Source organism: Rhamphochromis longiceps, linkage group LG1 (assembly GCF_057381845.1).
Source record: "Rhamphochromis longiceps isolate RC_006_pf linkage group LG1, R_longiceps_female_GT1.1, whole genome shotgun sequence".
Classification (NCBI taxonomy): Eukaryota; Metazoa; Chordata; class Actinopteri; order Cichliformes; family Cichlidae; genus Rhamphochromis; species Rhamphochromis longiceps.
This window is the reverse complement of record NC_140557.1, coordinates 36,459,347-36,484,850: the sequence shown is the minus strand read 5'-3', so window position 1 is coordinate 36,484,850 and position 25,504 is coordinate 36,459,347. Positions and strand designations below refer to the sequence as shown.

At 38.5% G+C, this 25,504-nt stretch overlaps 2 protein-coding genes across 5 annotated transcripts; one reads left to right on the top strand and one right to left on the bottom strand.

The window, feature by feature from the left end:
- Positions 1-3,479: 3,479 nt before the first annotated feature.
- LOC146679105 (myoblast determination protein 1 homolog) lies at positions 3,480-6,377 on the top strand. 2 transcript variants are annotated; one of them, XM_085408021.1, is made up of 3 exons: positions 3,480-4,245; positions 4,658-4,730; positions 5,651-6,377. In XM_085408021.1, the coding sequence occupies exons 1-3, from the start codon at positions 3,715-3,717 to the stop codon at positions 5,857-5,859; spliced, it is 813 nt and encodes a 270-aa protein (XP_085264147.1). In that variant the 5' UTR covers positions 3,480-3,714; the 3' UTR covers positions 5,860-6,377. The 2 variants fall into 2 exon arrangements, with proteins under 2 accessions (XP_085264147.1, XP_085264156.1); XM_085408030.1 differs by having other exon boundaries at positions 4,658-4,734; positions 5,658-6,377.
- Positions 6,378-7,018: 641 nt separating this feature from the next.
- Positions 7,019-24,597, bottom strand: tnnt3b (troponin T type 3b (skeletal, fast)). Of its 3 annotated transcripts, XM_085407998.1 has the most exons (15): positions 24,462-24,589; positions 19,298-19,337; positions 19,168-19,181; positions 16,924-17,052; positions 14,389-14,406; positions 14,099-14,119; positions 13,030-13,048; positions 12,874-12,919; positions 12,069-12,185; positions 11,881-11,958; positions 11,441-11,554; positions 11,218-11,327; positions 8,648-8,738; positions 8,389-8,429; positions 7,022-7,300 (listed from the first exon to the last, which is right to left on the bottom strand). In XM_085407998.1, the coding sequence occupies exons 2-15, from the start codon at positions 19,315-19,317 to the stop codon at positions 7,264-7,266; spliced, it is 855 nt and encodes a 284-aa protein (XP_085264124.1). In that variant the 5' UTR covers positions 19,318-19,337; positions 24,462-24,589; the 3' UTR covers positions 7,022-7,263. The 3 variants fall into 3 exon arrangements, with proteins under 3 accessions (XP_085264136.1, XP_085264124.1, XP_085264131.1); XM_085408005.1 differs by lacking the exon at positions 14,099-14,119 and having other exon boundaries at positions 24,462-24,590; XM_085408010.1 differs by lacking the exons at positions 14,099-14,119; positions 14,389-14,406 and having other exon boundaries at positions 7,019-7,300; positions 24,462-24,597.
- Between the last annotated feature and the right edge of the window lie 907 nt (positions 24,598-25,504).

Here is a 25,504-nt window from a genome sequence, read left to right as displayed (position 1 = left end):
GGAGTTTTTCTCTGCTTGGAGGTGGAGAGTGTATGAGCATCATGCTCAGGATCAGCCGTCCCTGCTCCATGCTATGGACACAGCGTGTGACGACATTACAGGAGATCAATGCAGGGGATGGTTGCGGCATGCACGCCGTTTCTTCCCTCGTTGCATTGCAAGAGAAAGTATCCGCTGTGATGTGGAAGAGAATCTGTGGCCAGACGGACAACAGCGTGTAAATAATCAGGAGCGTGAAGACAGTGGACAAGAGCAGGAGAATGAGTACAGTGACCACTGAATAAGTCCTTGTATTTTGATTTTGTTTTTATACAATTTACTACTGTAATGTACATTTTCTTTTTACATATGTATGAAACTTTCTTTGCGTGTGAATAAAAAATGGTTATCATTTCCTTGGTAGTGAGAGTGCAATCTGTGATGTCAAACCTTGGAGGCTACTCTTTTCTGTTGTATATTGTTGGTCCTCTGCCATAGTGACAAAACATCTAAACATTTTGTATGGCAGTACACAATGCCAAAGGGACGATGCATTTTGGGGGCACTGACTATTCAGATTAGAAAGAAATGTAGTTTTGACACATGAGTGAACTGTTTTAAATGGTAAATGGCCTGTATTTATATAGCGCTTTACTAGTCCCTAAGGACCCCAAAGCGCTTTACATATCCAGTCATCCACCCATTCACACACACATTCACACACTGGTGATGGCAAGCTACATTGTAGTCACAGCCACCCTGGGGCGCACTGACAGAGGCGAGGCTGCCGGACACTGGCACCACCGGGCCCTCTGACCACCACCAGTAGGCAACGGGTGAAGTGTCTTGCCCAAGGACACAACGACCGAGACTGTCGGAGGGTTGCAAGGTCGGAAGGTTGCAGGGGCTCAAACCTGCAACCTTCCGATTACAAGGCGAACTCCCAACTCTTGAGCCACGATCGCTCAAGAGTTGATTTTAGGTGAGATATGAGCTTTTGCAGGTGGACCATGTTGTTGTGATCAACCATCCAGGTTTATTTTGACAAAAGCACCAAGAATGATGAGAATGTCCGATCTGTGTCGAGAAATGAGCCAAAACTATTGAGAAGGATCTTTGCCATTTTGGAGACACTGACTGTTTAAATGAGAAAGGGATTTAGATTGAAGCCTGAGTGAACAGTTTTGGAAGAGATATGGGCTTTTGCAGGTGACCTTTAGTGTTGTGCTAAACTGTAAGAGTGTTTTGCCAAATGATCTTAGAGTTTTGAGAGAGTTTCAAGAAATGAGCCAAACCAATGGAGAAAAACTCACAAAACTGTGCACCAAAACTGTGCACATGATTTTGTGAATATTCAGCTTCTGTGTGCCCCTCCTTATTTTCTTAAATACTTACCTAGGTGTATTCTGAGACCAGACAGACATGACAGCTCACAAGTCCATTACTGGGCCAATAAATAGAGACAGACAATTCCCATTAACATTCATGTCTACGGCCAATGTCACCCGTTAACTTAGAACCTCTCACGTTCTGTGTAAAAACAAAAAACAAAACTCCATTTGTACTCAGTGCAAGCGCTCTCATATATTTACATAATTCCTCCTTCCTATTATATAGTTTTTGCCAGTTGCAATGTCATGAACATTGTCACTTTCAAGAGTGACATTTAATTGCACTGCCATAAGGTTACGCTTGAACTGGGGGGATATGAGAGCAAGAGGGGATATTCCAAAATGATACCAGTGCTCACCTCAGCTAGAAGGGCACATGTCTTCGATTTCATGAGCTGCTAAAATTAACGCTCTCCCACTAAGCAAACTAATGCAAGGAGTCTGTGAAGTGAGGTCTTCTGTACCACCCCATTATGTTGTACTGGTTCCCTGAAGGCAAGAAAAATGGTATGATTAGGTCTACTTTTAAAAATAATCACTAATTAAAATGTCCTTATTGTTTTTGCAGTTAAGCCTTTAATAAAATCTCTCAGTCTGTTTCATACTTCATACCTTCAGACTTTCTCATGGTGATAGTGACCAAATGTATGCTGTTGTGGCCAGAAGTTTACATACAGTCATCATGAGCATTTATTTAAAGGATTATACCTCTGTGAATGAGAGCAATCCCAAAAAATGTTCAAACTTGTGCATCCAATTGATCTTTGTAGAGTCATTAAAGTAAAATCATTCCATCCCAGAAAAGAATTAATTAACCCAATTAAAATAAATTATTAAACCCCCAAATTACCATGATATCCGTGCCCATGATGAGTGTATTTAAATCTCTGACCTCAACTGGATGTATCTGTAGTCATATATAGAAATTTCTAGGCCCTACAAGGCTCCATGCAATTCATATGAGTCTAGAAGAATAATGGGATTTCAACAGTGTACACTGAAACCTTTAAAAAGAACATAGTTCACCTGTTTGGCCAAACTGACCCCCCCCCCCCCCCCCCCCCCCCCCCACACACACACACACACAGGGAAGAGAGGGAGCCATTTCTTTCTTAGATCTGAGCCCTGACGGCTGTGTGACACGTTGACCTGCTCAGCAGGACTGTCAGGACACCGCAGTAAATCACTGTGCTTGTCTAGTGTAACTTCATTACGACTCTATTCTATGTATTCTATTGTGCTTGTTTATTGCAGAAAATCTTTTTCAATAACCTACACAAGAAATGTCTTGTGTAGGTTATTGTTTTTAACATTAAGCTGAATGTTAATAGTACTGTTTCTGAAAGGAATTCTCTCTGATTTACTGTGGCATGGATCTTCACCTTTGAACAAACATGTTTAAGAATGAAAAAGAACATATTATCACATCTTTACGTGGGTGTGATTGGAAAATCATTGGGATCTTAAAGCAGAAATAGGGTCGGTGTCAAGCTTTCATAAATTGTCAGATAACTGTAGAAGTTGCAAATTAATAATAATTAAGCTTTCATTTGGATATATTTCACGATATACTGGTAATTTTAACCCTATAATGCCCTTTGTATCATATTTGATACATGAGTTTCTGAGACCTCTATCTCATCAACATGATCAAAACTTGCCATAATTTCAAAATGTTATGGACAAAACTCTTTTTTTTTCTAAAATTAACATTGTTTTTAACAAAAAGTTGCCAAAAACACCCAATGTATCATTTGTGATACAACAAATATACAATAAAAATGTATCATACACAGCATGATATGGTATCAGAAACAAACTAAGGTTCTTAGGTGAGGTGTAATGATGCTATTGAATGGCCATTCACACATGTGTTTGATCACTTAACTAGGACCATGACATGTATTCAGAACAGACTGAATGATTTGTAAAGATGGACACGATTGCTTTTTTATTGCTTCCTTATTGTTGCTGAGTTTCACCTCAGTGACCTCACATTACTCATTCATTCACACACACTCTCAAACAGACACACCCCTCACACCATTGGTCCCTTACGCAACATGCCCCGCCTCCACACTGCCTCCTTTATAAAAACAAACTAAGCTAAGGGAGGTGAAGTTCCACAGACTATCCCTTTAAACACACTCTCAGCTCCACAGAGTCACTTTTAATTTGCTTTTGAAAGGCCAGCTGACTGACAACGAGCAGCTTCTTTTTTTCACACCTTTCATGTTATGGCTTTTTAATTGAGGAGACTTTTATTGTGTTTTTCCTGTTATCACAAGGAGTTTTTAAGAAACCTTTTCATCCTCCTCACCTTTGATTTTTCGGAGGGAGTCCGATGGATCTGTCAGACTTTCCCTTCGTTCTCTCTTCAGCAGATGACCTCTATGACCCCTGCTTCAGCACCAGTGACCTAAACTTTTTTGATGAACTTGACACCCGGTTGATGCATGCCAACTTTTTGAAGTCAGAGGACCATCTTCAGCACCACGTCCCCATCACAGAAGAAAAGGACCAGCATGTGAGGGCCCCTGGGGGCCTCCACCAGGCAGGTCACTGCCTGCTGTGGGCCTGCAAGGCCTGCAAGAGAAAGACAACCCATGCAGACCGGAGGAAAGCGGCGACCATGCGTGAGAGGCGACGACTAAGTAAAGTCAACGATGCATTCGAGACACTGAAACGCTGCACAGCTTCCAATCCAAACCAGAGACTGCCCAAGGTGGAGATCCTCCGCAATGCAATCAACTACATTGAGTCCCTACAGGCGCTGCTCAGAAACAGCCAGGATGATAGCTTCTACCCGCAGCTCGAACACTATGGGAGTGACTCAGGAACCTCCTGCCCCCACTCCAACTGCTCTGATGGCTCGGTGAGTCCGTGAACAGCTGAGCACTTTATGTGCTGCCTCGTTAAATGTAAAGAATCTGTTGAGGATATTTATTGTTGGCAACAGTGAAGAATTTTTTTAATGGACTCAAAATGCAAAATGGACTCAAATGCATCTGAAATGTTTTGCAGTTATTAATTTGTCACAGTTTTAAATATGCGTGAGACGGCTGTTTCAAATGCATTTCTTGTACTATGTGTTTACTGTAGATGAGCTGTTTCAAATTTCAGTTTAGTGCCTAAATTTAGCTATAAACAGGACTCAGATTTGATTACTGTAATAAAATAAAACAATCAGAGACAGCATTAATTAGTCAGGCTGAAATATCAAGAAAACCATCAGTTTTTGTAAATGTTTGTGGTTGATTGTGACATGGTCTGATCCTTGTTTTCAGGTGGATTTTATCTCACCGAGTTCAGCCAGAAGTGAAAACAGTGACGCTTCGTACTGCAGCCAGAGAGCAGAGGGTGAGTTTGTCAGTATTGTCTTCTTATAAAACTGCTATCAGTTTGCAATTTTCCAACTGTGTGTTTGCTCTCTTTTTAATTTGACCAATCCTTTACAGTCTTCGAGAATATTAACATTTTAATATTTAACAAAACATAATCATTGTTTAAAATGGCCTCTCTTTTTTTCTTCTCTGTTTTAAAGTAAAATCATCTTTTACTCTTTTTAAATATATTTTATGGGGGTTTGTTGGCCTTTAAAAAGAAAGGACAATGGAGAGAAGACAGGAAAGCCGGGAGGAGACACACAGTAAATGGTTTTAGGGCAGATTTAATCCTATTACCATTTTGATATACTGAGTCCAGGGTTAGTGAGCTAACCCATCAGTCAGTCTTCACACTTTTCTACTAAATCTACCGTGTAATGACATCACAAGTGTAATTTTATAAACTCTCTTTAAAACTTTATGAAAACTTTCACCAAAAGCTGACATTTTACCAGAGCTTTGGTGAAGTTATTGATGGCAGCCAACATCACATTGTTCTAAGTTCTTGCTATCTTGACAGATGACAAAACCGATATTTCTCTTTTTTTAATATATATATTTTTTTCTTTTAATGCATAGTGTACTGTTTCAGCTGCTAAAACATTTATGCTAGTATGATAAAAATTAGAATTATGCATAATTATTAAGCTTGAACACTAGCATGAAAAATGAACACAGGGTAGTTTGGACACTACACTGATTTGCTGCACCATCATGTGGTTCAAAGGAGAATTATGCAGGAGTTGACCATTTACTCTTTTGATACAATCAGTAGTTCTCTTAGTGCCGGCTACTAACTCTTTTAATGCACTAGGTTTTTTTTAAGCTGGTCTTTTAATTCAACCAACAAAAGCAAGTAAACCAAAACTGATTTCTCCTGTTTCTTTTCTAAAGATTGCAGCAGCAGCAGCAGCAGCAGCAGTAAAACATCACTCATTTCCAGTTTGGACTGTTTGTCCAGCATTGTAGAGAGGATCAGCACAGATCAGACTGCAGCCCCCCCTGGGGACAGCGTGGTCCCCCAAGGCCCTGGATCACCTCACACCGGCACTGCTATCTCCAGTCTGTCTGCCGAGTCCAGCAACATTTGTGAATCCGTCTAAAGCTGATGGCGTAGGGACTCATTTTCATCAAAAAACATCTACCTCCAGGAGGAGGAGGAGAGCACAGGTGGCATGAAGAAAAAAACAAACAACAGTGTAATATTCCTGGGGTTTTTTTTGGGTTTTTTTAAGTCTTCAGATTAGGGACTTATAGAAGACATTTTTTTTTCTTAAGCTAGCGTCTCACTGAATTAGATAAAGTATTTTTTCCTGTGGTTGAAGACTTTTCTGGTGGATGACAAATTAAGTTTGAGTCTAGCGTCATCAGTTTTTAGCCTCCTGGATGAACCAAAAACTGCAGAGTGGCTGATAAATCAAAGCACTGCTATAAAAGAGACGACAGTTGGATATTTATACATGCTGATGATAACTGAGGACCATTTGGTGCACCTGCAGTTGACTGTTCATATAATACCATATAGTACTTTCAAATGGTTGCTAAAATAGTTGCGTAACACAGTATGTTTCTATATTATTTATGTATTACTGAAATGTAAATAAAGACATATTTATATTCTGATTCCTTTATTTAAATATGATCACCCCATAGCTTTCATCTTCCCTTATATTTTACTCTTCATTTTCAATAAGAGACAGCTGCCAACATCTGGATTTTTGGGGACACACCATTGATATATGGTCACCTTTTAAGTCAATGCAACAGTCAAAGATCATGAGTATTATTCATTCGGAGTCCAACTGACAAAAAGAGCCTAAAGCTGTCTTTTACTTCTAGTTTTGGTCTCCAATTGTGCTGAGCAGGTGGTGTAACTTGTGTGGATACTTTTGGTTTCACTCTAAAATCATCTTCACGTTTTAAAAACATCACTGTTAGGTAAACCAAAAGATCAAAGACAATCTTCTGTAGAGCTGAATTCTACTTTTGTGTTTCTATGAGTGACTTTCCTTATTTTACATACAGTCATCACTCATTTCATCTGTTGATAGCACAAAGATGTTGATATTTGCAGTGTCTCTGAAGTTTCTTTTAAAGTCTGCTTGTAAAAACAACAATTTGGCCTAAAGCTGAAAAAAGTAATATGATGTGAAAATTACAAAAGGTTTTTCAAAAGTTTTTCTTGTTTTTCATGCTGAACTTGCACAAGGTTCATCTATTCTTTTCTTTCTTTTCTCTATTCTAACAGACAAACTGAGAGGAGAAATGAATGCATTCACACAGATGATTGTTTAAAGTGCCACATGTTCTTTATACAAACAAAGCATAATTTTTATTGTTTATTTCATTACTTGAGCTAAAATCCTTGTGAAACTATCTCACTAAGGTAAACACAGGCACTAGCTTTGTTGTTGTTGCTGTGGATGTCATCGGGTGGGCGACTGGAGCTACTGCTGTGGTCGACTGAAGATGCCTCCTGCTCAGGCTGACTGGCACCGAGGGGCTGCTCACTTCCTGCGGCGTGATGCGGCTCCCTTCTTGCTGCTGCAAGGTGCAAAGTACAAAAAAATCCCCAAGAATCAGATCTGTTCAGTAGGCCTTTATGAATATCACACACATCATGCTAATGTGAAGTTACTGTATGAATACCTGAACAAAGACTATTTTATAAGCAGAGGTTTATTCAAGGGCTACATACAGCCCTATTTGCTAAATGTTTCAGACAAGTAAAACCATTTCCTGATAACCTTTTATTGTACTCCATGTTTTCCCCCTTTCTTTTAGTGTGAAGAGGTAAGAGTATATTCTAAAAATAAAAGGTATTACTGTACAGTATTTACCTTATAAATAAAGTGCCTTGAGGTGACTCTTTTTGTGACTGAAAAATTTTGTGAAACTTAATTGAATTGAAATTTCAAATTCAAAAACACACCATGAACAACAGTCGTCTTGCACTAAATTGAATTTATAATATGCAGAGGGTTAGAAAAAATGACAATAAAATTTCATTTCTTTGTAATTCAAACAGTTTGTTGGGATCTAAAACTGTTGTGCGGCTTCTGCCCATGAATTAAACATGCTTAACACGACTGAAAAGCTTTAAGTCAACAGCGCCCTCTGTTGCTAAAACATGTTTTATGACTACTTTCAAAAAGTAACCAGAAGGCATATGGTTGCATGGATGTAGAAAAGTCTATGGGATGAAGTATATCCTATAAATGTCCTTACAGATGCTGCAGACTTTAAATCTACAGACAAAACCAAATGATGTTGCAAAAGGAACAAGGACGAAGCATAATAAAGCAAAATATAGAGAAAGCGCCTGGCTTGCTATATTAGTTAAATCTGCAAACACATGGTGCACAGGCAGAAACGTATTCTTTTGTCAATTAAGAAAGCTCCATGTCCTTTGAGAGGACAAAATAATAAACTTACTTTATTTAGCATAAAATGAAATGAACTACTTTGTGAGTGTTTTTAATAGATTGAGTCAGGAAAAGGTCAAATCAGTGCAACATTACTACAAAAACAGATTTCTGTCCTTGTATGTCTCAATCACTCTCCTAAGAAGAGGGAATTTAGTAGTATTTAGTTTTGCTGCCTGATGTGGTCTGTTTATGTTCATAACTTACTGTTTCTGCAGTTCATCAATACGGTTCCTGAGAGAAACAACCTGAAAGACATCATCATTAGATACTTAGAAAACCTGTATGTTTGAACACTGAAATGCTACTTGTTGTTGTTGTGGTAGCACAAGTGACACCAGACAGGAAATGATGAGAATGATCTCAAAAGAGGTATTAATCGGATGTGAAAATATCTGACCCTACCTTCAGGTGAAAAAGACAAACCAGGACATTTGGCAACCAATACATATATTTCTTTACCAACCTCATATCTTTGCCTCTTAAGCTTCTCACAGTGGTCGTATTTTATTGCCTCAAGGTTGTGCAGCCATTCCCACAGCTCTTTTGCCTTTTCCCTAGCAAACACAAACCAAGGATTCAGTCTTATGGCTAAAGCAATAAAAAAAAAAAGCAGTTTTCATCTTTACCAAACAGAGTAAGAATTTTTCACTTAGCTTTTTTGTCAATACTAAAGAAGTGCCACGTGAAAATTCACCACAAGCTGCTCTATTTTTGACATAATGGTAAAGAAAAACTATTCTGAATTTAAAAAAAAAAATTGAATCCATCTTCTTTTGTTTGTTTTTTTCAAGCATTTTAAACATTCAAATACTGCATCCTCAGTAAGAGGCTGCGAGAACAGCAGGGGGACTCAACTGAACGATGACATAAAAAGACACATAAGGAAAAGGGGAAGTGGGATGGAAGTGGGTTGCAAAGTTGCTTGCAGTGCTAAACAACTGTGGGCAGACTAGAAAAGCCTAAATAGCAAGGCCTGTATGCAGGGCTCTATAGTGCGACCAATTTGGTTGCAAATGCGACCACATTTTTCAATGGTGCAACTAAAATAAGTCTTAGGTCACACTGGTGTGACCAACTGTTCAGTAAAAAAAAAAAAAGTCTCCGCAACTCTGAAAGTCTCCGTGTGGTCAACAACAGACACACATTATGCCCCTATCGTGGTCTAAACCAATCAGAGATAGCCAAGGGCGGGACCTCTCTGATTGGCCGTGGTCCAGATAGTCTTGTAGTCTTTCGCGTGTACGTTTGAAAGTGCAGGGCAGGCGGATAGAAAGAGGTGAGTAGCTTGAATAAAGTGATATCGATTCAATCCTGAATCGACTTCTAAATATAAATATATTTTGGGGCTAAAAGCTGACAGCTCACTGATTCTGAAGCGTTCGTGGGTCCGCGCTTTGTGTTTACTCTTTTTTTGTGCTAGATTCTGAGCTGCAGGTTTTGTCTCTCTCCAACCAAAATTCACTAAACCAGCAGCAAAAAAAGATCCAAACTATGCTTCACATTTGATAAATGTTCCCTCTGACTTTCGCTGTTTGCTTCGACCACGCTTCCAATCACACTTCAAGCACAGCTCTCTCTCTCTCTCTTTCTCTCTCTCAGTGTACTTTAAGAACAGTTTCCCATCTAAAAATCTGTCTTCTGCATTATTCATTTGCTTATTACCCACCAGTCTACCATTGTTTACAGCGCTGTTGGCCGCTGTCTTTTTTTTTTTTTTTTACTTAAATGTCCTCAGACAAGAAAGCCTAATTTCTGAATATTGCAGAATATTTTTAAGGTTATCTGCTATAAAAAGCCAGGCCAGGAAAATTGCCTTCATGTTTTTCTGTGTTTTATTCTCAGTTACTTTGACACAAAGGCATCTGCTGTGATGTTCACAATTCTGATGAAGTCTCACATGTATCAGTACTGATAAATGACCAGAATTATAATATTTCTGACTGTCTGAAGCAAAATTGATTCGAATCAAATTGGGACCTTGTGAATCTGAATTGAATGGATTATAGAAATCAGTGATGATACCCAGCCCTAGTGAGTACCCTTGGCCCGACAGAAGTGGATGTAGTGGATGAAAAATTTGGGTGCGCCTAACTTTTGAGCTGATACGCCTAAGAAAAGAAGTTAGGCACACCAGTGCAACCGTGGCAAAAAGTCAGTCTAGAGCACTGCCTGCATGAGATTTGGATGTCCAGAAGCTGCTGTGGGTGGGCACTGTGATCTGATTGAGTTTTGGCTGAGCTTGACTTTGTGTGTGTCACAGCAAGGCAGTGACTATTTTTAGAACCATGTTCATTTACCATTTTGGGTTGAGTTTCTGGGAGAATTTTAAGATAATCTTTTGACAAGTTATTGCTTTTAACAGTGCCTGATTGCATTGTATGTATGATTGTAAAGATACGATACTGTTTTTATAAAACTTCTCTGAAAGTCAAGAAAACATGAGAATTGTAAGACATTTGCCTTAATTTTTGAATATAAATCTTTACTCAAAATGTGCACTTGTTATATAGCATATAAAGAGCTCAGTTAGTTGTAATCTGTGAAATATTTCATGGTAATCATTCATAATAATAATGGATTGGATTTATATAGCGCTTTTCATGGCACCCAAAGCGCTTTACAATGCCACTATTCATTCACACACTGGTGGAGGCAAGCTACGGTTGTAGCCACAGCTGCCCTGGAGCAGACTGACAGAAGCGAGGCCATCACCAGTAGGGTAAAGTGTCTTGCCCAAGGACACAACGACCAGGACAGAGAGGCCGGGGAACGAACCGGCGACCTTCCGGTTACAGATGCGCTTCCCAACCCCCCTGAGCCACGGTCGCCTCACATTCATCTTCTTCATGTTGAGTCAGCTGCTGTTCCAATCTATCTGTTGCTAATACATTTTAAAAGAACAAATTATTGTAGGATCTACTGTTGTTGTGATGTGGAGCTATATCAAAGAAATTGAATTGAATTGAAAAGAACAGTGAAAATGAAATCAAATATCTTCTGTGGGTTTCCTTCATTTGTTCCCCTTTTTGTTACCTCAGCTTGTCATCACTGAGATTATCGACTTTCAGGGGTTTGCATCTCTCTGCAAGAACCTTCTTCTTCTTTTCTCTTTCAGTCTGCTTCTTGCCTCTTCTCTGTTCAATCTAGAGAAACATCACACACAATTAAAACTGTAAGTCTGCACAATTATTTAGCTGGCTGCTTTGTGTGAAGCTGTAGCAAAGATCTGAAACTTAATAAGTGAAACACATGGTACCCTCTGCAGGTGGCTGCTTAAGCCCGATCCCATGTTTGTCAGTGCTATCTTCTTCTTGGCATCATCATCAGCCTTTCTCTGAGCGTCGGCCTCCTCCTTTCTCATCCGCTCAGCCTGCAGAATGAATTTTAAAATTTGATTATTACAGAGCAAAAGGGAAGAAAAACCGCTTTTCTGTTTATACTGAGTTTGTCCAAAGGATTTTTGAAATTCCTGAATGAAATTACGGCTGCAGTGAGATATGCAGCATATTTGAAAATCTGAATAAGTAGCAATCAGTGTGTCACTACTCTTTTTTTCATCTGTATCCTTGCCTGCTGCTGAAGATTAACCAAACTACTGGAATCATTAATTACTTGAGAGAGTGACCAAACTGTTAAAAGAGATTTGTATTTTGTTCTGATTCACACCAGATCAAAAAGAGACAGTTTTATGCGTACCTCCCGCCTGGCCTGCCGCTCTTTATCTTGCTCAGCGCGAATCCTCTGCTGCTCAGCTCGCTCAGCACGACGCTTCTCCTGAAAACACAAATCAAGATACTTGATGGTCCTGCAATGCTTATTGACAGAAAAATACCATTACATATTCTGGGTTCATTCTGTAATAAATAATTGGGATGCAATCTCACAATTCTCTCCTTGAGAGCTATGAGTTCCTCTTCTTCCTTCTTCCTGCACTCAAAGTGAGCATCGATCAGTGACTGCAGCTCTACAAGATCTTTGTTTTGACGTTTCTTTTGGATATCCTGTAAGACAAGAACGGCATGAGGCTGCCTTCATAAACATGTACTAGCTGTGATCATACATGACACAGCTGATTGCTAGCCCAACACTATTAGAGAACCGTAAGTTAGTAGCAACAGACCCTTATAAATTCAAATTATATACATGGCAGATTACACTGTGTAATAATTGGAAGGTTGCTGGCCAATTGCTGGCTGCTCCAGTCTGCATCTAATACATTCATCAGATATTGAGCACGCGCTATGAGGTTAGATAGAAAAGAAAAAAAGGAAAACAGTGAGTGAATGGGTATGAATAAGTGAATGAGACATGTTGTATGAAGCGCTTAAATAGAGTAGAAAAGCGCGATATAAGAACCAGTACATCTACTCAAATTGTGGGGGATGGCCCATTGGTCACACACAGAGTCACTGCAGGTGGAGCAAGGCCCATGGGAAAAAATATGGACTCAAACCTGAGTAATTATAATTTTTGTTTATATTAAAAAAATAAAACTCTACTTGAGCTATTAAACTGACTTTTACTTTAGAAAAAACAAACCTGGTTCTTTAAAATGGATTCTTCTTTTTGTACAATGATCAAAAGTGTTGAGGTCTGGTTTTTAGTTTTGAAGTGAGACAAGCACTTAAGTTCAGCTTTATGTATAATCCTTTTCTGGCTTCATTTTAACATTTTAACAAGTCAGCTTACATCAAAATCCACTTTCTCGCCATCTGGGATCTTCGGAGCAGTGGGCCTGTAAAATAAAGTATGAGAGGTATAAACAAATAAGGTAATTTATAGTATATAAATGTACAGATGCTAGCTATGCAAAAGCCTCAGGTTCAAACAATAGTGCATACTTACTTAAACTTTGGCTTCTCTTCTGGGTTTTTGGCACAGAAAGAAAAACAAAAACACAACAGGGACAGGAGAGAGATTGAAATATTAGACATATAAATGTAGAGAGAGTGTAGTGTCTAAAGTGCTGGTTAATTAGGGAAGAAGATCCAAGTGGACAAGCTGAGTTATTTCTGAGGCTGCAGGTTGTTTCACACCTCCAGTAGATCATTGTATAAGAGTGAGTTTTAATTGTCCAATACTTTCCATTAACAGTGACCCAATTACTGTGCATTAGCTTCTGATTTAAGTAGCCTAATGTAATTACACAGCATGAATTGTGGGAAATTTACACAGTGAGTTCATATGTAGCTGTTAAGAGTAAAGGCTAGAAAATTACTCTGTGCATGAAGAGATATTCAATAACAAATAAATTACAATTTTGTCATTTATGCATTATGTAAGATTATGTAAGAAAGAATTAGGATTAGTAGTAAAATATTTTACAGTCCCCTTATATTTCTGAGGTTTTTATAGAGGAAAAAAAAGTAAGAATCTACAATATGATCAAATCTGTATTGCTTATATGACACCATTATTTATTTTTAAAAGTATGACAGAGCGTCACAGGTTATATTACATTCCACAGGCCTAAACTAAGAAACAAGAATGTTGATTTGATGTAGCATTTGCTGGTAAGCCCATCGGTGCACAGGAACGAGGCCACTGTAGTGTGTTACCTTACTTTTCTGTTATTTTTTTGTGCATTAGTGTGTAAATCAAAACAATATGATTTAAAAAGTGCAAATCAGGATCAGTATGCGGTGTCATAAATCAACACATAGAAACCTTTTATAGTTACATTTACTGAACATACAGTACATCAGTGCACACTTGTCACAACGAGGGACTTTGTATTTGTAACTGTTACTGTTAATCTTTTTTGTGGTAAAGACATAACTGGGATTGGGATGTGTGTGATTAGCATTTTATTTTCTTGCAGGAACCTACTATAAAAAAATAAAATAGAGACGGACAACATGGGGAGGGAAAAAACAGGCAAAGCAACATGGACTCAGCAGGAAATGCAAACTACCATCTTGATCTCCCTCCTCCCCTGGCAGGACACAATCATGCAAAAAAGAGAAGAAGCACAGATGAGTGGTGCAGCCCGTAACCATGACTCAGTATTAATGAATCCTTCAACCCGTTCCTCCAGGTCACATTGGTCACCTGATGCACAGACTAAACCGAATTGATTAATTCTGCCTTTCTCTTCAAGAAAGATCAGAAAAACAATTATACATGTGTGAAAGGTCCCCAGCCAACAGGAAAACAAAGAACAGGTTCAATGAGAAGAACAGAGAAGAATTCAATTCTACATACCTTCTTCTTCATAGGCCTCTGCATGCAGCAAGCATCCAAAGCAAGAGCAGAACAGAAACCATTAGTGATTGGACTGGGCAGCCTGTTCCTGTCCTCTTCATGGTGCGCAGCTTATAAAGCACATTTACAATATTGGGGTGTTTATATTCATACTGTAGGCAGCAGCAGCCACTGCATAAGTCCCATATCATGGCATGCATTCATTCTAGATTAACGTCGCAAGCACCTGTTGTTTTAAGTTTTATTTTGATAGGCAGCTGACTCCATATCAAATCTTGGATATCGAATGTTCATGTTAACTGAGTTTTAAGAAAAGCTTTCAACACTAAAGAAATAAATCGTTATTATTTGAAAACCTTTGTAAATCTGTCTGAGAATGATTGCAGTCAGTTATGCAGACACTAAGAAAGTTGCATATTCAATCTATGGATTACCAGAAGGATGATGCAACTACTTGAAAATGGTTAAATTGAAAGTTGCCATACTATTTTTACTCAACTGTGCCTGGGCCATGAAGCTGAACAAAAAATTATTAAATTGAAGCAGTGCAGCAAGAGTTCATTAGTTCAACAATAGTACACCAAAGCAAGGGACTTCTGCAGTGACTCTGTAATGAAAGATTCTAAATTTATTCGAGGGCTTGACAATATGTTTTTGCACCATAATACCCCAATGTAAATGCTACAGAGCAATTTGCTGGTCTCACTCCACATATACACACAGAAAAAAAGAAAGCTGGACTGAAGAAAGGAAAAGAAATTGCAAATTGCTTTTACAGGCTAAAATTTCCCATCATCCTTTATGATTTGGTCTTACAGAGTGACACGAGTTTGCCAAAATGCAAAATACTGGAGAAGGTTATAAAAACAAAATGAGACACTAAATGGATAGAAGACCATAGATGACCAAGGGAAACCAATTCATGTAAAAGCAGTGAATGTTCTTGTCCTCGCTTTCAAGATTTATATGCACAGCTCATATTCCAAACACACAGCAATATTGCTTAACCAGGACAATGAAAAATGGTTTTACTGTGTCTCTTCTAACACTGATGATGATGCAATTATAACTAGACATTTTAGAGAGCAAAATCTACATGTTTTCTGCAGTGCACTCCCAAAAGCGGTATCTACAACAAAAGGCCCTTTAGCATATGTCACTAGAAAAAGACTAAAGTGGAAAATGTATTGATATGTAAATGACAGCATTCATAAACTCAAGATTTTTCAGTATGCCAGTGCAACTTTTGTTGTTCTGTTTTTGAATGATAACATTTTGTAAAGTACATGACTGTGACCAGTATCCCATAGTGATATGTTACCTAGATTATAAGAAATCGTATAATCTAAGGATAGCACCAGAAAAGCACCAGTAAACTACACCTAAATTTGAATTGCTGATACTGCCTGGGAACCTTCCAAGAACTAAAACATATTCTGACCCTTTGTGTTTTCACCTAAGTCTAAACCCTGCAAACATGTTTAAATGTATACATATGGTTATATTTAAGAAAACAAAAGAGTCAAACACATCTCACATTTGGAGGAGATATACTGTTACTAGCTATGTTGTGGCTAATTTGACAATGGGTAACTAGACAATGGATAAACTTGGGTAAGCTAATTCTGGTTTTCGAAAGATTTAAAAACCTGTTCTGCATTAAAAACATCCATTAATTTGATCTAGGTATCTTCAGACCCTCTTATTTTCAAACAGGGCAGTTATGAAGAGAAGGCAACACCAGTGGAAAGGGCTAAATGGAAGCTAAAGTGGAACTAGATTAGTCAACTGCCAAAATATCGAACCCAACAAGGCACCTGAGTCTTTTATCATCTGATTAAAGGTGAAGTGTGGTTTGTTAGTCTTGTCTTGACATAACTGAGATCAGTGCTCCAGAGTATGTAAAAATCACATATGTAGTCTGGAGATGAGATATTATCAGTTTGTTCTGAAGGAATTTGAAATGTCTGTGTGAATGGAAAGTAAAAAAACAAAAAAACTTTAGGATGATTGGTGTTTCTGTTTTTTCACCGTTACAGTGTAAAAATAAACTGCATATTTACTTTGAAAATAATGAGTTAAGAACAACTTACTGAGCATTCAGAATTCATACCACAAAATCTAGCTGGTGCATAATAATCCACAAGTGGATTTTTTTTTTGGACGTTTTAGTTATTTGTTATGTGTTTCATCCTGTCTTCCTCCCATCACATCTGGTCATGTCAAATGGCCCCTCCTCCCTAGGCCTGGTTGTGTTTGAGGTTTCTTCCTATTAAAAGGGAGTTTTTCTTTCCCACAGTCGCCAAGTGGCGTTGTTTGATTGATGGGGTTTGCTCTGTATTGTTCAGTCAATAAAAATGAACTGAATATTTCCAAATATAAAATCAAAAACTTTAGTCATAGTGTTTGTCCTTTTGACTTGTCAGGTAGGATATTATTTGCAGTGTGTGGATGGTTACAGGACTGACTGTCCTATGGTTTAAAGTGCTGGATGTCCTTCATAAAAAAGGTGACGGGACTGCCCATGCCACATACCTTCCTCCTCATGAACCACCTGCTGCACCACCTCTGGCTCTGGTTCTGGTTCAGGCTCTACCTCTGCTTCTGCTTCTACCCGGGCCTCCGCCTCAGGGGCTACTTCTACTTCTACTACCTCCTCCTGGGCTACGGGCACACAGCATGCACCAAACCACCGGGGAGAGGGAGGATGTCGGAAAAGGCCGTTAATGAAGACCATAGACATGACAGAGCCATTAGAAACCAAAAGTGAGAGAGTACTTTAGTTACAGAGAGGATAGTTGAGCGAACAAGGAACAGTGCTGCTGGAGAACAAAGAGAGAGAGAAACAGATGATGATGAAAAATAGTCAGTTGACCTTTCACACAGAAGCCATATCGAACTGTTGATGTATAACTGAATGTATAACTGAAGAACAAACATTCTGGCTCACAAAGATCATTTTAGGTTATCGATGTAAAAACCTATAGGCTATCAGATGATAACTGAGCTCATGTTTAGAACACCATGTTTTGCAATCTAATATTGACAAAATGTTAGATATTAATGAATTATTACTATTCTGACATTTCTGAAATATTTTAAAAGACACTGTCATGGCATTTTCAAAAAAAAGAAAAACTGGTGTTTTACACTTGTTTTACATTATAGTTCCAATACTGTAGATTATCATGACATTATCAGTGTTAATGATAACACCCCTTTAGTTTTATTCAGGAACAATTTAAGCTTGTCTACACATGCTAATATACCTGAGCATGATAAACCCTAGGAACATGTTTACTGCCTACAAAATGTTTCACAAATGTATTGTAGGGAAACTATGATCAATGAAAATAATGTTAGCATAACTTAATAAATGTTTATTAAGTTAAGGTAACATTGCTAAACTAGTTTTTAGCTCTATCTTGTTAGTTAGCTAGAAACTAACCCGTCCAAAAGATTTTCACAGATATCATAACATCCTATTATTAAATATCCCTTTGAGCACCACCCGATTTGCTTGTGATATTTGGATGAATAACTAAGCATTATGGTTTTCATCCAAGCAGTTTGCTACATCAGCTGTTCAAAAAATAGCTGTTGTGTGAATTAGGTCAATGACGGAGGTACTGACATTAACAGATGACCATGTAAACAAGTCACATGTCGAGAAAAATGTAGATAGCCGGATGCTAAAAAACATTTTTTCTTCCATGTGAGTAAAAACTTCACTCCGCCAGAGAAGTCACCCTTAACTTGGAAGTATTTGATTGAGAGCTAGATGTTAGTTATGCTGCAGTAACAAAATAAAGATAAATAAATATGGATTAATGAATGAATAAATAAATTAATAAATCAATAATATGCTGTATTTTTATTCCAAGTACTCCCAGATTATGAGTTTCTTTTTTTCTTCTACACTGTACATACATGAGAGAAGGTTCAGATGTAATAGCATTGTCACCCCAAATATTTCTAATATAACTAGAATAAAAAGTGGAAGGTTAATTTTGCAGATCCTAAATCCTGTTGGAATCCTAATTTCATCTATGCATATGTTAGTATATAGTAATTTCACGGCTGGTGCCAACATCAAACACTTCAAATTAAGGGTAAAACAAACACTCAACAATTAGTACAGTGGATAAAGGTTGTGATGTCTGGCCGATCAGTTGTCTTTACCTTCCTCTTCTTCAGTTATTGAAAAAAAAAAATATGGTGGGACAAACAAACAACATTGTGTCATTTCATAATCACATTTAAATTTGAATTTGATCAAGAATCAGTCATAGGGGAAATGTTTAATTTGTATTTTAAATGGCAAAATGCAATATAATAAAGGCTTATGACATTATTCCCAGTGTAGCTTGGGACAAAAGGAAAGCAAGTGTCTCTGTGAAATCTATTTTCACTTTCAAGTTCAGTATATATGTGACAGGTGAAAAATAAAAGTAGCATATTCTATTAATGTTGTAACTGAAATATTTTGCTGTTTTCTATAAAATGTATTTATTCAATGTGTACAGTATACCAATGGATATAACAGAGGAATGTACACAATCAAGCATTGAGGCTCTAAAATGAGATTTTACCTCATCCGAAAGACTTCAAACAAAACAGTGCACTTACATGGGTAGCACACCTGCTAAGTTTGAAGTAGATCAGATGATCACTTAAGTAAAGTAAGTGAAGAACAGACAAACACACCGGCAGACGAACAGAGACTCCATGATTTATTAGCTAGATGAAAATGAACCAAACTGTGTGGTTGTCACTTACCCTCGATATTGTCCCTGAAACATGAAAAACACATCTTTCAAATATCAAACAAAAAATGTTTTTTTTTTTTTTTTGATAAAGAGTGAGTTTAAAAAAGAAGAAGCATGAGTCATTATTGGTGGGCACTTACACTTCCTCAGTGTCAGACATAGTGACAGCAGACTTTACACCTGAGGAGAAAGACAAAGAGTGAGGTACAGCAGTGGGATTGTGCCAGTACAACAAAGTAAACCTGGGATTCAATTCATGGGAACATGAGAAAACAAGCCAAAATGTATATTTTACTTTCCAGGTAAATTTTGTTCGTATTCAGGAACTATGGAAAAACATCTCTGCATTTGCAGTGACATAGAGGCTTTGTCCACACTAGCCTGGATAGATTTGAAAACGGCGTTTTCATCTGAAAACGTTCCGCGTCCACACTAGCGTCTTCAGTCGTTTTCACAGAGTTGTGCGTCGTCATTGAAACAGCCGAAAATGCTTGGGTTCTAGTACTGTGCATGCATGAAACGCAAGAAGATTCGACCTGCCTTATTTCTGTCTGCTGCTTATTTACTTTCCGGCTCTTTGAAACGTTGCAGCGAGTTTGTTAAATGGACTAACAACAAGGTGGAGTTGTTGCTCCACCTTGTACAAAGTTGCAAGTACAAAGTTGCAAAAGCGAGTGAAAGTTAAAGAATTTGAAGAAAAGCTATCTGGAGCATGTACAGACTGATATTAATCTTCAATAGGGCTGTCAAATTTGAGAGCAAACAAAACAACTGCTGTATAATTCCCTCCGCTATCTTAGTTTAATTGGTCACATGACGGCATCATATGACTAACATGCATCATCGTTTTATAAAGTCTCCGTTTTCACTGTCCACACTGCGACGCGAAAGCACCGTTTTCAAATGTATGTGTTTTTGAGAGCCTTTTCAAAACGTTGTGTTTTCCATGAGTGAAAACGCCGTCTCAGTGTGGATGGGAGGCCAAAATGGAGAGAAAAGGATGCGTTTTCAAACAGAAATACATTAGGACGTAGCCTCAGTTTGAGAATAACTGAGGTTATTCACTATTTTTGGAATTCTTCTATCTAATCTGTGACAGTTGTTCCTGTGCCTGCTTATAAGGTGAGAAAGCAGTCACATAGTGTATCTGTCCTTACTGTAGCATTTCCACACCTAATCCAGGGCTGTTTACTCAGCTGTTTGGAAGGTGTTATCCTCTTTGCAAGTTTGTGTTGATGTGTGAGAATTCAGTCCGCAAACACAGAAGATTGTCATCAGCACTTATCATATAAGCCAACCAAGCCATGGGGTAGGGTGTTGGAACTCCAAGCCAGTGTATTCCTAGTGTCTGTCCCAAGTCTGGATAAATTGCTGCCAGAGGGTTGCATCTGGAAGGGTATCCAGCCTAAAATGTTGGCCAAATCAAATCCATGGATCATGAAAAATGAGATCTCCATGCTGGAATTGGTTTCCAGGTAAACAATGACCGCCTGTGGTGCTATTGGGAAACAGGGTGCCAGTGGAAAGTTTGCTACTGTTGGCTGAAGACAAAAGAAGAGGAAATGGAGGAGTTATGCTTGGAAGCATCAAGAGAGAAGAAAAAGCAGGAGCGGCAAGGTGAGAGGGACTTCAAACGTAGACTATGGCTGGTAAAGGGAGAGAGGTGCCTGATATGATGGTGAGAAGTAAGCTAGATATATTGTGTGTGCAAGGAAGGGAAGTAAGGGCAAGAGCAATCAAAGGGCTCTTCTGCTATGGTTTAAATAGGAAGTGAAATGAAGCAGAAGACGAGTTTAAGCATTGCAGAGAGGAAAAGTACGGTGGCCCCTAGAAATAAAGCACGTACAAAGTCCAAAACACATGCAAACTCCGAAGCACATACAAACTGCAAAGCACGTACAAATTCCGAAGCACGTGCAAACTCCAAAACACAACGGAACTGCTCTTGGACGCTAGGGGCAGTGCTGAGCTCGATTTGCAAAATAAATGGCAAGTTTGTTGCAAACACATGGAGTTGGATACCAGCGGAAAACACCTGCAAGGATAGAACAACCACACTCAAATATATTCAAATAATTTAAAAAAAAAAAAAAAGTTCATTTACCTGTTACTACCACACACCAAATCCGGTCGTTGGTACTTCCTGGCTTGCGTAGCCACTAGGTAAGAAAAACTCAACACTGCCTCTAGTGTCCTGGAGCACTTCCGTTATGTTTTGGAGTTTTCGGAATTTGCACGTGTTTTGGAGTTTGTACATGCTTTAGAATTTGTACGTGCTTTGGAATTTGTAAGTATTTTGGAGTTCGCATGTGTTTTGGAGTTTGTAAGTGTTTTGGAGTTTTGTAGGTGTTTTGGAGTTTGTACGTGCTTTGGAAATTGTACGTGCTTTGGAATTTTTAAGTGTTTTGGAATTTGTAAGCGTTTTGGAGTTTGTATGTGCCACCGTAGAAAAGCATCAGACAAGATCACAAATTTGAAGGTGAAAATCGAAGGCATGACATGGAATATAAATGTGCGTATACACCACACATTGGATGTCAATTAATTAAAAGAGAAAGAGGAATTTGAAATGAGTTGAAATAAGTGGTATCTGTGCAGGACATGTATGAGGATCGAGACAGAGTAGTGAGGTTTGTGGTAGGAGTGACACCAGAGCTCTGGTCTCAGCCCCTTTTTGGGACCAGGTTTAAGAGAGTCTGGAGAGAAGAGAAATGAAAGATACAAGATAGAATACATGTGTGTGAATGAGAGAGAGTGAGATGGGCAGAAAGGTGAAAATGCAAGGAGCAGAGATAATGAAGGTAGATGATACCTGGGGTCAAGATTAGAAATCAGTACATCAGAGGTACAACTCAAGTTGATGGTTTGTAGATCTCTAATCTCCTGCAAGGCAGGACAAAAAGAGGAACGCCTCAGATAAAATTTATGGATGCAGTTTAAGACCACATGCAGAGTGTCGGTGTGACAGAAGAGGATGAAAAGTAGGCAGTACTGTACCGACCCCTAAAAGAAGTAGCCAAAAGAGGAAGAAGATGCTTGTAATATGAGCCATCTTTAGCTTAAAGATCATTAAAGGCTTGTTTTGACCTGTCTAGGATGTACGACACCTCTCACCCTATGACAGCTGGGATAGGCTTCAGCTCCCTCATGAGCCTACTGCAATATACTAGACACTACACATTAGCTCACTAAAAAGAGAGCAGTAAATCATCACTGTTTCACTTCACTTTTGAAGCCCCATTTTTGGATTGTTTTTAAAACAAGCAGTAACCCGACTTAGTTGATTTTACATTATAACAATCTGAAACTCTAAAATGGCAAAGGGTGTATGTGCATCTTAAACCAATCCACTTAAATCCACAGGCTAGATATTTATTTTATTCTCCTGATCTGTGAGGACATAAAAAAATTAACTTCACCTCCTCTGCAGAGATAGAGCAGAGGCAGAAATCCTTTAGCAGCTGGACAAATTGAATAAAAGTGAGTGCATCATAGTGAAAATGAAAAGTATGACAAATCAGTCAAATCAGATGCTAAAAAAATGGGCTAAACAACTTCAAGCAAATGTCTTCAACAAATATGTTTATGTGCTTTAAGAGTTCGAAAAGCATGACAAACAAAATCTAATGAACCCCACTGTGAAAACCTTCTTTTAGTCCCTTTTGCAATGCTGAGTTCCAAACAACTTCCCCATGGTTAAACGTACAAGGATAAGCTCTGTTGGAGGACTGCTACCTCTCTACATAGTCTATATTCAACTATATCATATTTGATATATAAAAAGTGTCTTTGGATGACTCTTTCACACTTAGTGTGGGCACAGCTGCAGAGGACCCAGAGGATTAGCTCTGGATCATATTTCTACCCATCAGCTGAGGAACAGTGTCCAAATAGCTTCTTTAATCCCTCGACTCCGTCCAGCGGGAGGATCCTTTCCAGTTAAACAGCCAATCTCCAGCCACCTCCGACAAATGAGCTCTTTGATCGACTTACAGCTGACAGCAGTCTCACCTCTGTGTGTCCAGCATTCATACAGCACATACCTACATTTCAGCGCTCTGTATATTTAGTGGATGGCGACTTCATTTCTTCAGTATGAGAACACTGAATGCTGAGAAGTCTTTCTGAGTCTTTCTGAAACTAAAACTTGGCGCTGAAACTGAAAGACTGACATAACAGGTGAGACGGCGGAGGAAAGTCGCATCCTGAGCCAATCATACTCAGATTTAGATTGAAATACCAACTTGATAGGAATATATAGACACATCACATCAGTCTGGGTGAGAGAAGATAGGTAGGTAGAAGATCAAACCTCTGTGTCTCCAAGATGAAACACCTGTTTGCAGTGCTTCTAAGAGTACAAAGGATATGGCATAATGACAATGATCTAAGATTAAAGAGCTACCAAGGCAAAATGCTTGATTAAATGCAGAAATCTAATAATAAGCATCTTCTCATCTACAACCTGAAACACAATGCTAAACTGGTGTACATGTGAGCATCTCTTCAAAAATCTTAATGTGTACATATTTGTGTGAATTTGTAAGTGGAATCAATGAAAATAAAAATAAATACCTGCTTGATGTTATGAGGCTCAGAGAATCTGCATATCTTTGTGGTTAGACCCCCTGATAAGCTCTAGGCTTATGTCCATTGCTCATTTGAAAGCCTCTCCAAACCACCATCACAGTATTATCCTGGAGTTACATTCATATCAGACATTTCAGAAGGACTAACTTCACATCTGAAGCCATGCTTCATCTCGATTGCAGCAGGTATGTTATTTGGGAATGACTGTAAATGTAACATAGATTAGATACTTAAAGTTGGAGTATCAAGTCCCTTCGCGTCTTCACAGTATGCAGTTTCTTGTACAACAAGCTGCTTAAACGTACTAAGTACAGCTGTCAGATTGCTTGAATGCATTTCTCCTTCATTGCAAATGATGATCAGCTTTAGAAAGCACATACATTTTGTTTCCAGCTTTCATCTTACATAGAAAATTTTTTAAGTGAACTTCCCAATCAAATTAGCCCAAGAAATTGGACTCCAGCTCTTGATATGGACTATAAACCATCCAACACATAAAGTACACATGCAGTGAACATGTCTATGTCCAAATGCTACTTTGCAGTGTTTGAGGACAAACTGTTATCTGGTGTTTATGACCCTGAGACTTCCTTCTCCTTCTCCGCAAATGTAACAAAACCAAAACCTCCAAAGCAGATATAAAAGAGCAAACAAAATCTCAGAAACCATCTTCAAATGTGAATCCAGGCTCTCGAGTGTCTCTTGTCATCTTACCTCAGAGATGAAGAGAAACTCCTCAGACGATGGAGATGAAGGTCTGTAAGGAACTGCAGGCTCCGCTCAGAGAATAAGTCCTTGTGTTATAGTATGTGATACTTGAGCCCATCAGGCCCTTATTGGCTGTGGGATGAGAACGAGGTGTGTGTGTAGCATACATGTTTATGTGTGGAGAAGGTGGGGAGGGTGTGGGGGGCCTGCAGCTATGACCCTGGAGAAGGAGATGGGTGAAATACTATGGATGGAAGAGGAGGGCTCAGGTTTTGGAAAGGAGCAGCTGAGAAGCTTCTGTTGCTAAATTTACAGTGATAGAAGGCTGAGTGTGGGGCTTACACATAAGCTTGGCATCCAGACAATGGAGAGAAAGTGTGTGTGTATGTGAGTGTATGCGTCAGCCGCTTCATCAGCCAGTCAGTAAAACAGCCAGTCAGAGTGAAAGAACAATAATAGAAGCGGGCTGCACACTGAATGCCCGCTGACAATCTGTCAGTTTTCTGTGATTTAAGGAACAATAAAAAAGACAATACTATGTCCTGCAGAACAAGCCTTGGTAGAACCTCAAAATCCCATCCTTTCGTGAACCTCGGGACCAAAAAATGGTCCCGCCCCAAAAGTGCTCTAAAAATGTTATATATCAATATTTTTTTCTACTTTAAATTAGTCAATCTTTTAAAACTACTTCTGCTTAAAATATCCATGTCAAGTTTTAATTATATTTTCATTGTTTTAACCCTTTAAATCCCAGTTTTATTACATTAGCGCCCTGTTTTTTTAGCCCCAAAAAACAAAAAAACTAAATATTTTCCAAAAAAAACATTTGAAGTAATATTTGTTTGTTATTATAATTAGGCCTTTAGATGGACTAAAGATTGGCACCAACAGTCATTTCGATCGCCTTTTATTTTTTTTTCCAGGAGCGCATTTCATAAAATGCACACTATCGACCACGCCCAAAAAGTGCTATAAAAAATTTATATATTAATATTTTATTCCACTTTAAATTAGCCAATCTTTTAGACCTACTTCTCCTTGAAATATTC

Bases quoted from the DNA above. Each gene is read 5' to 3' on its own strand.
- LOC146679105 (XM_085408021.1), top strand. From the start codon at position 3,715: ATGGATCTGTCAGACTTTCCCTTCGTTCTCTCTTCAGCAGATGACCTC. The intron at 4,246-4,657 runs GTGAGTCCGTGA...CCTTGTTTTCAG, and splicing joins CCAACTGCTCTGATGGCTCG to GTGGATTTTATCTCACCGAG. The intron at 4,731-5,650 runs GTGAGTTTGTCA...TCTTTTCTAAAG, and splicing joins CTGCAGCCAGAGAGCAGAGG to ATTGCAGCAGCAGCAGCAGC.
- tnnt3b (XM_085407998.1), bottom strand. From the start codon at position 19,317: ATGTCTGACACTGAGGAAGT. The intron at 12,186-12,873 runs GTAAGCTGACTT...CTTGTCTTACAG, and splicing joins GCGAGAAAGTGGATTTTGAT to GATATCCAAAAGAAACGTCA. The intron at 11,959-12,068 runs GTGAGATTGCAT...TTGTGTTTTCAG, and splicing joins TAGCTCTCAAGGAGAGAATT to GAGAAGCGTCGTGCTGAGCG.